The sequence below is a fragment of the Prinia subflava genome, chromosome Z, assembly GCF_021018805.1.
Source record: "Prinia subflava isolate CZ2003 ecotype Zambia chromosome Z, Cam_Psub_1.2, whole genome shotgun sequence".
Classification (NCBI taxonomy): Eukaryota; Metazoa; Chordata; class Aves; order Passeriformes; family Cisticolidae; genus Prinia; species Prinia subflava.
This window is the reverse complement of record NC_086283.1, coordinates 50,038,405-50,052,899: the sequence shown is the minus strand read 5'-3', so window position 1 is coordinate 50,052,899 and position 14,495 is coordinate 50,038,405. Positions and strand designations below refer to the sequence as shown.

Genomic DNA, 14,495 nt, shown 5'->3' with positions numbered 1-14,495 from the left:
AATAGCTTAAGCAAGATCACTCTCTGGCGATTATTATCTTTTGGAAAATATTTCATAGTGTGTCACTAGAAAAGCATAACATGTAATTTCCAAAAATACAGCACTCTACAACGTTAGATTCATACATGAAAGGAGGGTATGGCTAGTGAGCAAGATGGTCTCTCACTCATTTAATTCTAATGTTATTTCACTGCTCTTCAAACTGCTATTTTGGCCTTGCTAAGGAAGAGCAAAAATCAGAACAAGAACTGTTTGCTGAGGACTTTTAACACTCACAAGGGTCAAAATGGTTTATCAAAAGATAAACCTTGTTTGTTCACCTTTTTTATGCAGCAAAGAAGGTGCAAATTCTATATGTTTTTAACAGACCTAGAATGGCAAATTGTGTAACTGTTAGTTTTTCTGGAAGTCTGGGAGGTTAAGGAGTTTACTAACTTCTCCTGTCTTAACTGAAAGGGCAGGGGAATTCTATTTTTTAAGAAGACAAACATCCCATTAAATAGTTAATGTTAGCATTAAATAGAAATTATAAAGGAAACATTAGGAAACAAAGCTACAAAAATCTAGGAAACTTCCTTACAAACCCTTCTCGCTCCACCAGCTGTTTGTTTTTTGAATACCTCGATTCTGTTTCTTTACTTCTTTACACTAATTTAGACAAGACCTGAATTCTAATTTAAAAAAAACGAAACAAAACAACCCAGCCCCCACAGAAGCCAAAAAATTAAAGGGAAACAACAGTCTTTCCCAACCACTAGAGGTACGAAATGTGCCAGTATGAATTGCAAAGTCATTCACCGAGGGACTGAAACCAAAAACTTAGGGGGAAAAAAAGGGATGTTCTTCATTTGGAAGGAGCAGAAGATGAGCGTGGCCCAGGGCATTGTCTGACAATACAGTTAACATGTGCCAATGACACAGGCTATGTGAGTTTAGATGTGCTATGCAGCACATTTTCATTAGAGGCTGGGAGGTACCTCTAAACCAAGAAAGGGAAAAATCTGATCTGGAAAATACTACTCACAGTTCCAGCAATGTCTGTACCAGAAAGAGATACGAAAGTTGCTTTTTCACACACTGAAAGTAATTGGAGAAGGCTGGTGTGAGGGGGAAAAAAAGGAAGACACTTTTTTTCCTGACAGTGGGCCTTCTTTAACCCTCTAAAACAGTTTAGTAGGGGATAGGAGTAGTTTCTCTAAATACAATTGAGATTTAAAGGCTGGAAAGAGAGTAGAATAATGTGATTAAGCAGGTGTCTATTGCTCATTAGTTAATTCAGGTTACTGGATTTAAAAAAATAAAGAATATGCAGCTGTTAGGACAGAGAAGCTGTTGTGCAGCCTTCTGGGAAAAGTACAGGCAACACAGGATTCTACTTATTTGCAGCATGTGCTTTGAGAGAAGGGGCTGTGTGACAGGACAGGAGTGATTTGGGAATCTGAAATCCAGGCTTCAGAAACACAAGATTGCTGCTATCCAGTTCTATACCTGAGAGGTATTTGAGAAGAAGCCAGCATTTTGCAGGCTGCACCTTATTAACTTACTCAACTGAAGTCTTCCTCCAGGACTTGCCTTTTTGTTTTCTTTCTTGTGGTATGATTTGCTTCTGGATCATCTTTGGTTCCCACACTGCTCTAAGGTGCTGAGGACAGGCAACATGGACAGATGTGCTCTGAGGAGTATCACCAAAAGCAGGTTATGGCACACACTGATGAAGCTGGCTTGGGCCCACATAGCTTTCTACAGTTTTCCAGTTCAGGAGGTTTCTTTTCGCAGAAATGTCTGATGGAGATTACTGTCACATCTAGCTGTGTGGCAGGTATGACTGACTTCCTAAGATCTCTCAGGAATTTCTGTCAAGCATAGTTTCTCTTTAGGTGCTTAGGACACTGTTGGAATCTTCTCTTTTTCTCTGGCAGACTAGAATTCTTATGGGGCTTCGTGTCTTATACAGAAGGGGCCAAAGTACTAGTGAGTGTTGGTGTTTTCCCCGCAGCATGACAAGGTCTCAGGTTCTTGTCGCTCCTACCCTTAACACTTACTGTGTGGCTTCCTTCAAGAGTGAAAGAGGCTCAGTAACCTGTGTCACTTCTTCCAATCCGACATGTTATACTATCTTTAAATAGCAAATCGGGACAAAAAGTGGAGAAGATTTTAAAGAGAAATGGAATCACTGAAATTTATACTGAAACACATCCTCTTAGTCTTCTGCCCGATCTGTACCAGAAATCAAGGAAACTAATTTGTAAACCTCTCTGTAATTGTAGGGCAAATTGGGCCTAAAGGAAGATGGAAACTTCACTAGGCCCAGTCTTTTGACAGAGTTTTGAGTGGTTTGTGTAAGCTGAGAAAAGGAGTCCATATTTTCTCCACTGTTCTTGTGCTGTTACATAAAGGCAAGTAAGTTATACAATAGCTAAACAGGGATTAAAAAACTGAGCTCTATAAATCTAAAAAGAAACAGAATGTCTATCCTGCACTGGACAAATATAAAAATGGGGAATGGTGAAACTCTAGTCCTAATGAAGTTAATGACAAAGCTCTTCCTTAGTCTGGTGAGATCACAGTTTCATCCGAAACCTTGGCATACGCCTGTAGTTGGCTGATCAGGCTGAATATTTAAAGCATATCTGTTTAAAGTTTTCCCAAGAACTGGGATAAGATGACTTCTCCTTTTTTTTCTCAAGCTTTTTGCTTACAATTAAGAAATGCTGAAATTATTTTAAGATCAAGTAATAAGCAATCACTTGCAAACCTGAACTGGAGTCCTAAAAAGGCCCTGATATACTATCTCTGAATGCAAGAACAGGTAACACAAGGTAGTTCTTCCCAGACTTCAGTGTCAACACTTAAAAGCACTGAAAGCTACTTTAAAGCATTACCTGGGTATCTCAGAGTAAGATAGGAAACCCTGACCTGTGAGAGTAGGAAATCAAACAACAAACCCCAGACATCAACAAAACAAATAAAAGCCTCTAATAAACTTGAGACCTAAGCTCTGCAAGTAAATAACTTGTGAAAGGATCTTTTGTGCTGCTGTGCAGCAGTGCTGCTGGAGCTGTTTGGCTCACAGACCAAACCAATTACTTGACAGTTAACTTTGGCCTACGGTGCAGAGCACTTCTGGGTAAGAAAAGCTGTTGCAGTTTCTTCATGTCCCCAGGCTCATCTGGTCTGACTATCAAAACCTATTGCTCTTACATTGGATGCTACCATGTACATCAGGACTTCCCCACCTAAAAGATTCCTGCATGATGAAAAAGACAGAAAAAAAGAAAGGGGGACAAAAAGGGAAAGCTTCTGCAATTAGGGCCACGCATCACATGTATTCCCAGTCTAAGGGTTACTTCTCTCCCCCTCTTCCCTGAAGCATCTCTTAACAGCTGAGCTGATTCAATGCAGAATGTCATTAACAATGTAACAGTGCACAATGACTTGGGATCATCCTTATCTTACAGAAGCAAGCTATAAATAATCATCTTGGGCAAATCTAACATCATGACTGAGTGGCAGGCTCCAAGGAAAGCAATTCCAGTCTTAAAACCCACAAATGACGAACCATTTCTAGCAGAACTTTTTGGAATTGTGTAAATCTCTCCAGTGAGCATCAGATAAAGCTCTCAGGGTTGGGGATGATTTGCTTCTCTGTGAGTGATTAAGCCTGGGCAGTTAAAAAGAATTAGCCTTCTATAAGCAATTAGGTATGGTACATCAGTGCCATTCCAGTGTTATCACTGACTTAGGCCTGCCAAGGATGCAATTCTCCAGACAACCATCTGGGAATTCATCATTGCCTTGATTTTTTCATGACCATCTTCTGACCAGCCCACATATGTCCCAGAAAGAGCAGGCCAAAACTTCACAGGCTGAACTGGAAATTCCAACTTTTATCAGCTGTGAAATATGGCAGGCTGTGGCTCTGTCCCTCCTCTGCACTAATTAGAAACCAGCTGGAACATGAGGTGCCAGAGAAGTTATCCTTCCCGTTTTTCTTACTGTGTAGAACAAGCCGCTTCCCATATTGAGGTTTCACATCCACGCATCACTCTGCAAGCTTACACCACCAGTTTGGATGGAGCCATGGTATTTTACATTGTTCCCTTAGACACTTGTTTACCTCTTTCTCTCCTCATTCGCATTTCTCTCTTTTACTAACACCTCTCTACAATTACCTTTCCCACCTTGTTTGTTCCCTCTCTCACATCAGTGACTGCACCCTCTTCACACTACTACCTCTTTCTTCTCCTTTGTTACACCCTGGACCTCGCAGAAGCCCTCCTTCATCTCAAAAATAAATGAAGATAAGAGGGAGAAGAAGGAAAGAAGCGAATGATACCGTATGAGGGAAATACAATGTACCCCTTAAATGAGATCCTTGAGACGTGCCCAAGGACTATTCAGGTTACCCAGAATTTCCTGAACTCATGCTTTTTCCAGGTCATGGGTGTTGTTCTACATTTGTGTTTCAGTGGGTAGAAGCTTTGCTTGAGTACTCAAGTGCAAGACTCGAGGATTAAATCCAGAGGTATGTGAGCAGGTACACTGATGCCAGAGGCTGTACACCATCACATGCCTGAGCCAGGCCTCAGCTGTCTCCAGGAATGCCATATGACTACTGAGCTTCTACCCTCTTTTGTAGGTAGTTTTTATGTAGCAGGGGGAGTTATTATTTTTTTTCCAAAAATAAGCGAAGCATATGTTCAAAAATGCTGCCTCTGAGTGTAACAACTTTGGAAGCACTTACTGTTTTGCATGTACATTCATTCTTAAGTGTAAAGACTAACATGGTAAACACTGAAGTATAGAACAGAGATACGACTTCAGTCCCAACAAGTGGTGCAAAAATGCAATATGCAAAATCAGATGCAAAATCAAGAATCCTCAGCCTCTACTAACTGGTGTCCTTTAAAGCACAGAGGAAGTTATTACCATACTGTATACTTTTTTCAAGCCCTGAAGTGCAGTCATCCTTATTTGACGTTGTTCAAATAATTCAAAGTGCCAGTTTCCAAAATAACAATATGTAACAGGAATCTAGACTATCTGTTTACTAAATACTAGGTTTGTCTTTGAAAGGAAAGAAAATTAACAGGGGAAGCTATTACTTATGAGCTTTTAAATGAATCAGCACTCAACAATAATTTTCGAAAGTGTAGCTTCCTCTACCCCGTCTGTCCAGCCTCAGCCAGATATAGAGACAATCTCTTCCCAGACATCCCACCAATACTGATAATGAGCTGACACTTTCCTTTATTAACACAATCCAAATTGAGTGGTAATCATGAAAAAGGAGTAAGAAATAAGGAATAGAGAGGCAGATACAAAATGTGCTTAAAGATGATGAGTTTACCTAACAGGATAAACTCTAGGGTTTGTAAATTATCAGCTTGGTCATGGATTGCCTCCCCGAGCCACAAACACCTGACAGGTTCAGTTCCAATCATGAAATTACAAATGTGATAGTGAACAGCAAATGGTGTCAACTACATGACTTACCACACAGCACAAAGATTACGTCGACAATATCATCAATGTGCACTGTTTATCCCAGCAATCTCAGAAGGTCTTTGCAAAATTCAAGATATTGCTTTATAGCAACCAAACTCAGGGAAAACAGTCAGAATGAAAAAGAGCAGTGGGCTATTCTTACCCTCTGTGAAACAGCTCTTCAACATTAAGAAGTAGAACTAAGGCCCTGGCTTAAGGCAGGAAAAGCTTTCACGTGCTGAGTATACAACAACTTCTCACTTAACCTCTTCTTGAGTAAAATATCTGGTCACTGCTTCTGCCCAGTACTTACTTTTTCTCTAGTTAGCTGATACATTATACAACTGCTCCCCAAAGTTACCATTTCCATTTTTCTTAGCAGTATTTAATAACATATTTTAATAGTTTCAAAGTGTTGGGCCAAATTTGGCTATCCACTCTTCCTTTTCATCTGCTGCTCCTTCCTCACTTATGCCAAGTAAATGTGCAAGATTTTTGCCCAGAGAAAAAGACCTTTCTGTGACTTAGAATCTAAACCCAACATATATAAACAACAAAACACAACAAACTACTCTGATTAATTCTCCAAATTTACCAAAACCTTTTAATTCAGAATCAGGCTCTCCATATGTTAGGCTCTAAATTACCTGACAGACAGATGGTTAAGTGTAAAAGCAGAATCAGTCACACCGAAGTGGTAAGAAGACTGAACAAGACCTATCTTATTACTTGTTACAGCAGTTCACTTACCCGATAGTAGTCTGTGCTGTACACATCTCTTGACATCCCAAAATCCCCAATCTTCACCAGCAGGTTTTCACCAACCAGACAATTCCGGGTAGCAAGATCCCGATGCACAAAGTGCTGTGATGCCAGGTAAACCATACCAGAAGCAATCTGCTGGGCAATGTGAAGCATCTGGGATTGGGTCAGCTCAGCAGGACGGTTGCCTTCTGCCATCAGTCCTGCATCTGGTCCATGTGCCCTGCACCAAAACACGATCTGATAAACTGATAGGCCACTTGAAAGATAGAGAAGTGAAAGGCATTAGTGACTGTCAGTTCACACAATTCCATCAAAAGTGCTATAAATTCCTTGGTGAAACAGGGAAAAGTTTTTGTCTAGGCTTTTTTCATTTACTGTTTTCCTTCATTTGGTGGAAGATAGGTGGTCTAAAGAACATTACAAACAGGATATATTTGACTCAAGGAAATAAGGCATATGTGTTCACAATAGTACCCATCTGTCAGAAAGCATCACCTTTCTCTTGATCCATTCTAGTAATGTTTTCTGGAGAAAGGCTGACAAGTGAGCTTGCTTAGGAACCAAGGGAAAATCTTATCACTCTGTAAGACTGAAAAACAATGCAATGGTATGCATAACATCATTTTTCCTGTGACTGGTGTTTCTTAATTTCTGCAGGGATACAGGCCACTGACCCTTCCATCTTTTCTTAAACAAGAAAGAGCTAGCTTCCTTCTCCATTTGAGAAACAAGGGCAGCAATTTTAAATTTATACTTCTACTTTCCTATCCAAATGCACAGCAGGAAAGGATTTTTGCTTATTTCATCACCAAGGATGAGTCCTGCCTGAGGCTGGAATTCTTGACAATAGGAAAAGGACACAAAACACACTCTTATTTGGAAAAACAAAACATCTTCAGAAATATGAGGTTTTCAAGACCTAGCGAGTCCTTAAGAAGCAACAGTCAACTGATTAATGAGAATACTTGTATGCACTTCATCAAAACCAGAAATACTTTGCATTAGGAAAGCCCAGTGAAGTACTGGAACACATGAGCTTTACCCATCTTAACTGTGTGAGCTCTGGTATACCTGTACATCCTAGTATCTTGAAGACAGAGATATAAACATTCATATGAACAATATTTTACAGGAAGAAATTCTAGCTAATCCTTATCCAATCAATGAGGTAATCTGCCAATCATTCCTCATTTGATACATCTTATAATGTTCTGAATACCCTTTTACACCCATTCTATTTTTCTGTGTTTCCAGAAGACCTTTTATTCCATTCCTGAAAACTATTCTTTCAAACAGACCATCTCTCCTCTTCCCTCGTCAACAGAGGTGAGGCTTTAATTTTTCTTTGGGGCAAGGACACAGGAGTTTGGAAAAGAGTTGCAAATTAATCAAAATCTGTGAGCTCAAATCTGACACTACCAATTAGAAATATGATATTAAAACTGCCCCAAGAGATGAGTTTCATGAGCAAAATGACAGATGTGAGAAAAAAAATGAAGGAGGGTGTGTAGCTTTGATGGAACTGTATCTGGTACCAGGCAAAGCAGCTCTCTGGCACAGGGTATGTACAGGCAGCCATTCATCTGGTCTAGGCTGATGGGGGCAAAAATAAATGGGAGGACATGAAATCTCTAACTAAAACTCACAAGCAAATTTCTATTGAAAAATACTGCACCTTTATCATGCATAGATTTTTTCAATAAGTGTTCTGAGACATGAACCTCTGAGCTGCTAAATTAGAAAACTTCTCATCTTTTGCTAGTCTCCCTGAGGACATAGTCTGTATATAATGGAATTTGTAGATTATTCCTAACATTCCATCCAGCTTGTTTGTCCACTTGCTGCTGGCCATAAATGAGGTGATCTTCAAGGTCTGCAACAGCCAGGGACATTGACAGATATTCTCTGCACCCACACCATCCATTAGTCCACAGACCAAGCACTGGACAGGCACGAGTTTGAGGCTTTAGTCCTAGATCTGAACAGCCTTAGGCTGCATGCAGGCAGCCAGGCTCATTTGGGTTAAACTTTCAGATCAATTTTTCCCCAACAGCCTTTGGTGGCGCTGCAGGGTAAAAAATATGGAACAGTCCACTTTGCTATGAACCTCTGGTCTGCAGCACAAGCTGCAGAAAATGTGAGAGGAATGACAAATTGGAGCTTTGGTTTAACAGCTTGTCCCAGCATAATCATTTTATGTTATAAAGACAAGGGCTGATTAATAGTTTTTAAAGGTGAAGGTCTTAAAGTAGGAAATATATTGTCTGCTAAAATACTTTTCTGTACAATAATTCAAAATCAGAGCTACAACATAAGAAAAGGCCAATCAAAAAGAATCAAGGCATAAGTATTTCTTATGGAGTAAGAAATTATTTCTCATCAACTGAAAATCTGGCTTCCTCTAACGGAAATTCAGTGTTCTGAAATTGTACTATGATGGCATCTAGGGAAACTGCAGTTCTCTCCTGATTCACAGCAGAAGACAAAGCAGACAAATGTAAATGCCCTTAATTCTTAAATATACTTAAACCCTTTTCCAGAGAGACAATCAGTCTGGGAAGAATAGCAGTGTTTGCTCTGCATCTCCAGTTCAGATCCCAGTTTCTTCATCACATCTGTCAGCCCTGCCAATCAGGGAGGATGCTAGTTGATGTCATTTGTTTTATGGTGTGGCTGTTTTTTCAAGAGATAGTAGAAAGACAGCAAACTCATTTCACATAAGCTATTTTAAAAAAGCATAAATGGCAGCATTAGCAATCATAATCATTTCAGTTATATAGAAAGTATGATTCCATTTATTGGGACGTCTGTTTTGATAGTTTTACAGCTTTGTTAGAAATATCTTTCCAAAATGGTGGTACCTCTAGCTATATTTAGCAGAAAAGACGTATGTATGTTAAAATATCTTTGTGATATCTATATATAAATTAAACAGTAGACACTGAAAGAATAGTCTTTTATATTTTTAACATACGAGCAAAATGCCATCTCTTAACTGTTTATTTTTACATCAAAAAGTGCAGGCTGGTAGAAATGGCACCATACATGAGGCCTCTGTTCATAACGTGCTGGATCATGGACTACCTATTATTGTGAACCTTATGTATCATCTATTTATTTATAACTGCTCTACTGTCAAATTTCAATTTCCTAAGCACATTCGTGAATAGCTTTATGAAATGAAATCCTAATCTGGACCCCAAAATGTAGCATTTTCCAATTCACAGAAGTTTACATAGCTCACAGTTTTCTTGCTGCAGATTTATAGCAGTCTTTCCAAAACACTGAGAGGAGGAAAGAGAAAAGGGGTTAGACTTCAGAAGCCCCTTGACACCTACATATAGCAATAGGTGTTGAGTGGGATCTTCCAAATGCTACCAGGAAGCCTGTAAGAAAATCATTCCTACTGTAGGATTTATAAGCAAACATTTCAGAATACACTGAAATATACTGGAAACAACATTTCTTTGGTACAAAGCTTGATTTAATGGTACTTCCAAATAGCCAAAGAAACAGAGCCCCACATCCCAGCACAAAAGACAAGAGTCATACAATTTGTTTTCCCGGGTATCAGTTTTTTCCAGTGGTAGTTGTTAATTTAACATTAAGTACCAGTAACACCTACCTTTTCTTCCCACTTTTGGCTCAGAATCACAATATATGTTCATGGATTTACCTGAGGAATTTGTTAAGATCTCCATGCTTCATGTACTCAAAGACCATGATGAGCGGATCACCCTCAACACAGACACCATAGAATTTGACAATGTGCTCATGTTGCAGGTTAGTTAGCAGTTCTGCCTCACGGTGGAAGTCCTTGCGGGCATTATCACTGGCATCCTTCAGTGTCTGGTGGAGAAAATGAAAATGAAAAAGGTAGGAAACATGTGGGATAGCCCTGTAAGAGTAAGACAAGGACATGGTACAGCATAGAGGATGGAGGAAGTATTTTCTTAATAACACTTTTAGAAATACAGATGTGATCCTGAAGTGCAATCAAATAACAGCAGCACAATTTTCATTCTCCTGCCACGTGTTATCCAAAACGAACACTCTTCTTGCAAGATAATGTATGAATACTCATGCTCTTGCTGTGACGAGTGTTTTCCAAACACAGAACAAATAAACTGATCTCATCCCAAAAACATACTAGTACGCAGCTGGTTTGTATTCTTGAGCATTTAACTCAAGCAACCCCTAGTATCCTGCTGGCATTTACCTTTCTTGTTAGTTCTTTAAGACAAAACACTGCTTGTTTAAAATATGTGGTGGTAATGTGGGTGCATTGTTTATGTGATGCTGATGTTGGTCACTGTGGTGTGCTATACATTAGGTAGATTTACATGAGAGTTTGAACCTGGACCAGAATAACCTGAGACTTCACCCAGAAACTTCTTTGAAATTCTGTAAATCTACTCGCATGACTAAGATTAGGCATATGTGCAACTACCTGGAGGTCAGATCCTGAAGTGACAGACATGGAGGGAAGCAGACACACAGAGGAATTCTGGGGTGTCACTGGATCAAATAGGAGGCTTAAATGTTATACAATGAAATAATACTAATTTAACTGTCACACATAGGCTGTTTCTGATTTCTCCTTACAAACTATATTTCGTGAGCAAGAAAACACTTTCATGGACAAAAAAAAGAGCAAGTTCTGACACCAGTTAAGTGAGGAATAATTATAATTGACAATAAACCACTAATAGACTCTATAGTCAAGAGGTACAGTGGTCGCACTGTACTAATTCAAAAAATATTTCTAAAACCACAAGAAAAAGATGGCAAGTTACCAACATTCACAATTTATTCTTCACAGAAACTGCTGTCTGGGCTTTGTACCTCTAGATTTTAACAATACCCAGATTTAATACAATGGAAGATAAGACACAAAAATAGTGGCAATGTTTTAACTAAAGATGCCTTTTTCCTGGCCACCTAGTCACTTTACTTTCTGTCCCGAATTAATATATAGAGCATGGGACCAACCACACTCACCAGAAAAGAAACAGAGTAAGTCAATACTGTCCAGTCATTCTGCCAACAAACTGAGTTTTTAGCTGCAGTAGTCATGATTTGTTCAACCTTTTACTTCAACAGGGACAATTCTGTCCACTTTTCTAGTATTAAATGTATGCATGGGCGAAGAAGATCCTAGAAGAGGACTGTTGGAAAAAACACACGCTTTACTTGTGATACCGCAGTCCTGGGTCTTGAAAAACGAATAGCTACCCTAATAAAATTCAGATGAGGGGACAAGGAGTCGGGCAGAATGGATTGTTGTCTTCCAAGTTCAGGGGCTTTTCCCTGTGGATTTCAGGGTCTGTGGATCCTAGAGGCAAAGGAAATCACTCATGCCTTAGGTGTCTCTTCCCTGTGGAATTTACTTAACATGCCTTCAGGCCCAGAATCCTTTTTCCATATGCTTTACCAATGATGCAACAAGGATATTGCCTCATTGAGACTTCACTAGCCATGATATGTTAGTATACACAGCTGTATCACGGATATCAAATTTGCTTCCGACTATGGTCTACAGACAGTCACATCTGAACTGAGTGAGGACTGGAATTGAAGTGTTTTCCAATACTTTCAGGCACTGGGATGACGCTTTAACATGGTACGGGCACCAAGCCACAGTCCAGTGTATACAATATATACTGAAATCACTGAAATGATTCTGTTGTCACTTGACTTTCCTCTGGTGGTTTCATACATGAAGCGATTGGACTGTAATTCTTCTCAACAACGGAATTTGAAAAAACAATTAATACAAAACTAGTTTTTACATAATAGCAATCTGGAAAAAAACAACAGGGAGAAGCAGAGGCTGATCCTCTTTCCAGCAGCCTCTTTCTCTGGAAAGACAGTAAAAATGCTGACAGCTCTGTCCTGTGATGATGGCATATTGTACATTTGAGAAGATGCTTTTTATCTCACAGAAACAGCAAAATTATCATATGATAGAGCAGTTGCCATGGCAATTCCACATCTTCTGTCAAACTGCAAAAATGTAGAAAAGTCTAAAACTCAGGTGAAACTCGGGCGGGGTTTCTACTACCACGGCTGACTGGAATTTCTGTCACCCACCATTGCAAAATCTCCTTTTCATTATTTCATGCAAAGCACAGAATAGACACAATGCATGAGAGAGAGCTGGCACAGTCAGGCAAGGAGGAGACTGGAAGGTAAAAAAAATAATAAGTATGTAGAATTTACACAAAAATGACATTGACTAATGCATTAAGCTTGTTCTCAGTACAAGAAAAAAAAAAAAGAAAAAAAAAAAAGAAAAACCACAAAATAAAACCGTAAGAGCACAAAGAGAGGAAAGACATATTAATTATTATTATCATTACTGACAAGCATGCCAAAGCATTTTTACCAGTCGACAGGAGGTTTTCCCAAGTAGGATCTGAGGTTCAATCACACATGCTTTCCAGCTACTCAGGCCCACAGTTAAAGAGGAGGGACAAGCTTCCTTGGGAAAGAGAGGGGCTTCTGGCTCTTACAGGAGCTCCACATCTTCCAAGTTCACCCCTGTAACAGTGGGACCACTACCCCACATTTACTCTCCAGCACAGAGTGCTTGTGCAGTATCTGTGCTGCCCTGTGCTCTGCAGCGGGTGTGAACTCTGACAGCCTCTGTATGACACCACGTGTGCCACTCTTGACACCACAGAGCTGCCTTCACGGGCAAGGCACAGCAACAGCAGGACAGTGGGGCTGTCACCAGCATCAGCAGGAACTGGTAGCCAAAATCTTGAGGCAGCTACATGACTACTGATGCTACTTTCTACTGTTTTCCTACACAGTAATTGCTACTGCTTCCCATCAACATACAGGAGCTGACTGGTACATCTCCTCAAGAAATGAAGGCATGGTTTTGAGCCTTCTCAGAACTGAAGGTCTGAAGAATTAGAAACCTTGGGTTTTCCTGTGCAGGTGCCATGGAAGTGTTCTTGATCTCACACACACAGCAATCTGCTAGCTGAGCAAAGCCTCCCAGAGGAGCCAGAGACAGCTGCTAACCTGTGCCTTGTCAGCCTCACCTCCCGCTCTGGACAGCCTACACTAGCGTGAGAGTATGCCTGGGGATTCAGTCCTGTGAGGAGACAGTACTGAGCCAGGCCTGAACAAACACAGCAACATGAGCCCTCAAGAAAACAGTAATTTTTCCTTCCTCCATCCTCTGTGGTGTAAAAGTGCCTGCAGCAAATGGTGTCCTGATATGATATGCTATGGGGGCAATGCTAATACAATGCCCAGGTTTTGTCCTATGGAAAGTATTTCCACTCACTCTGTGTTGCCCCCAAAAAGCCCACACTAAACAAAACCAATCTAAACAAATTGCCTTTCTCCTCTTTAAATGAGCAATTTTGGTATTTTATGCTAGGCTTGAACTTTTTTATCCTCACAGATTTTTCTGGGCCTCTTAGCTCCTAAATAATTTGCTGCAGCAATGTTAGCATGTTGGATACCAGCTGATAAGAAGGGAACATGTTGAGTTAGAAGGAGGGATGCTCAGGGCTAGGCACAAGCCATACAGTTTTCCAGCAACTGGCAGGCACAGGGAGCTGACAGGGACCACTAGCCAACCTGACCCCAATTATGCAGGTGAGGCTGTGCCTTCTTGCTGCTGAAATCTCCCTGGAACCACCTTACTCTTCAGCATGTACCTATTTCCACTGAGCTCACCAAATCTATTTTACAGGGGTGGGCGTGTTCTGGTTCTGTCTGTGGAGCTGAAGCTCTCTAAAGACCTTGTTGTGTGTCAGGAGGAGCTACTCATTGCTGCTGGCATCCAGGTCTGCTCCTTTACGACTAAAACCATGAAATCCTGCATTCAGGGGTGGAGTCCAGACACAGTCCTGCACTGAAGTGCAGGATAGCTCTGCGCACTCCAGTGGAGGCCCCATCCCTTGACATCCACTATGGCCGAGGGATACCTGTTATCTGTGGTTGGTAACCACAGTGAAAGAGACAAGCATGAGGCAATTAACCTCAGTTCAGTTCACCAAAAATTTGCTCTGTGACAATAGCCAGAGTTAAATCTTTAAGGGCCAATGACAGAAACATAAAATGGGCATAACCTCTTCCCAGAGGTAATTCTTCCCACAGCTGCCTGCAAGATTCTTCTTCAGGACACATAAGGAGATGATTTGTTTAAAAAAACCCAAACCAAAACAAAAAATCAAAACAAACAAAACCCAACAATAGCAACAACATAAACACACCAA

General features: G+C 40.4%; 1 protein-coding gene across 2 annotated transcripts in view; it reads right to left on the bottom strand.

Annotated features, from left to right (window-relative positions):
• Positions 1–14,495, bottom strand: part of NTRK2 (neurotrophic receptor tyrosine kinase 2) — a 196,306-nt gene that overhangs the window by 33,516 nt on the left and 148,295 nt on the right. For both annotated transcript variants that reach the window (XM_063422391.1, XM_063422387.1), the window contains 2 exons: positions 9,929–10,101; positions 6,238–6,472 (listed from right to left, as the gene is read on the bottom strand). In XM_063422391.1, the coding sequence (XP_063278461.1) occupies positions 6,238–6,472; positions 9,929–10,101 (408 nt within the window). The remainder of the gene's footprint in view (positions 1–6,237; positions 6,473–9,928; positions 10,102–14,495) is intronic.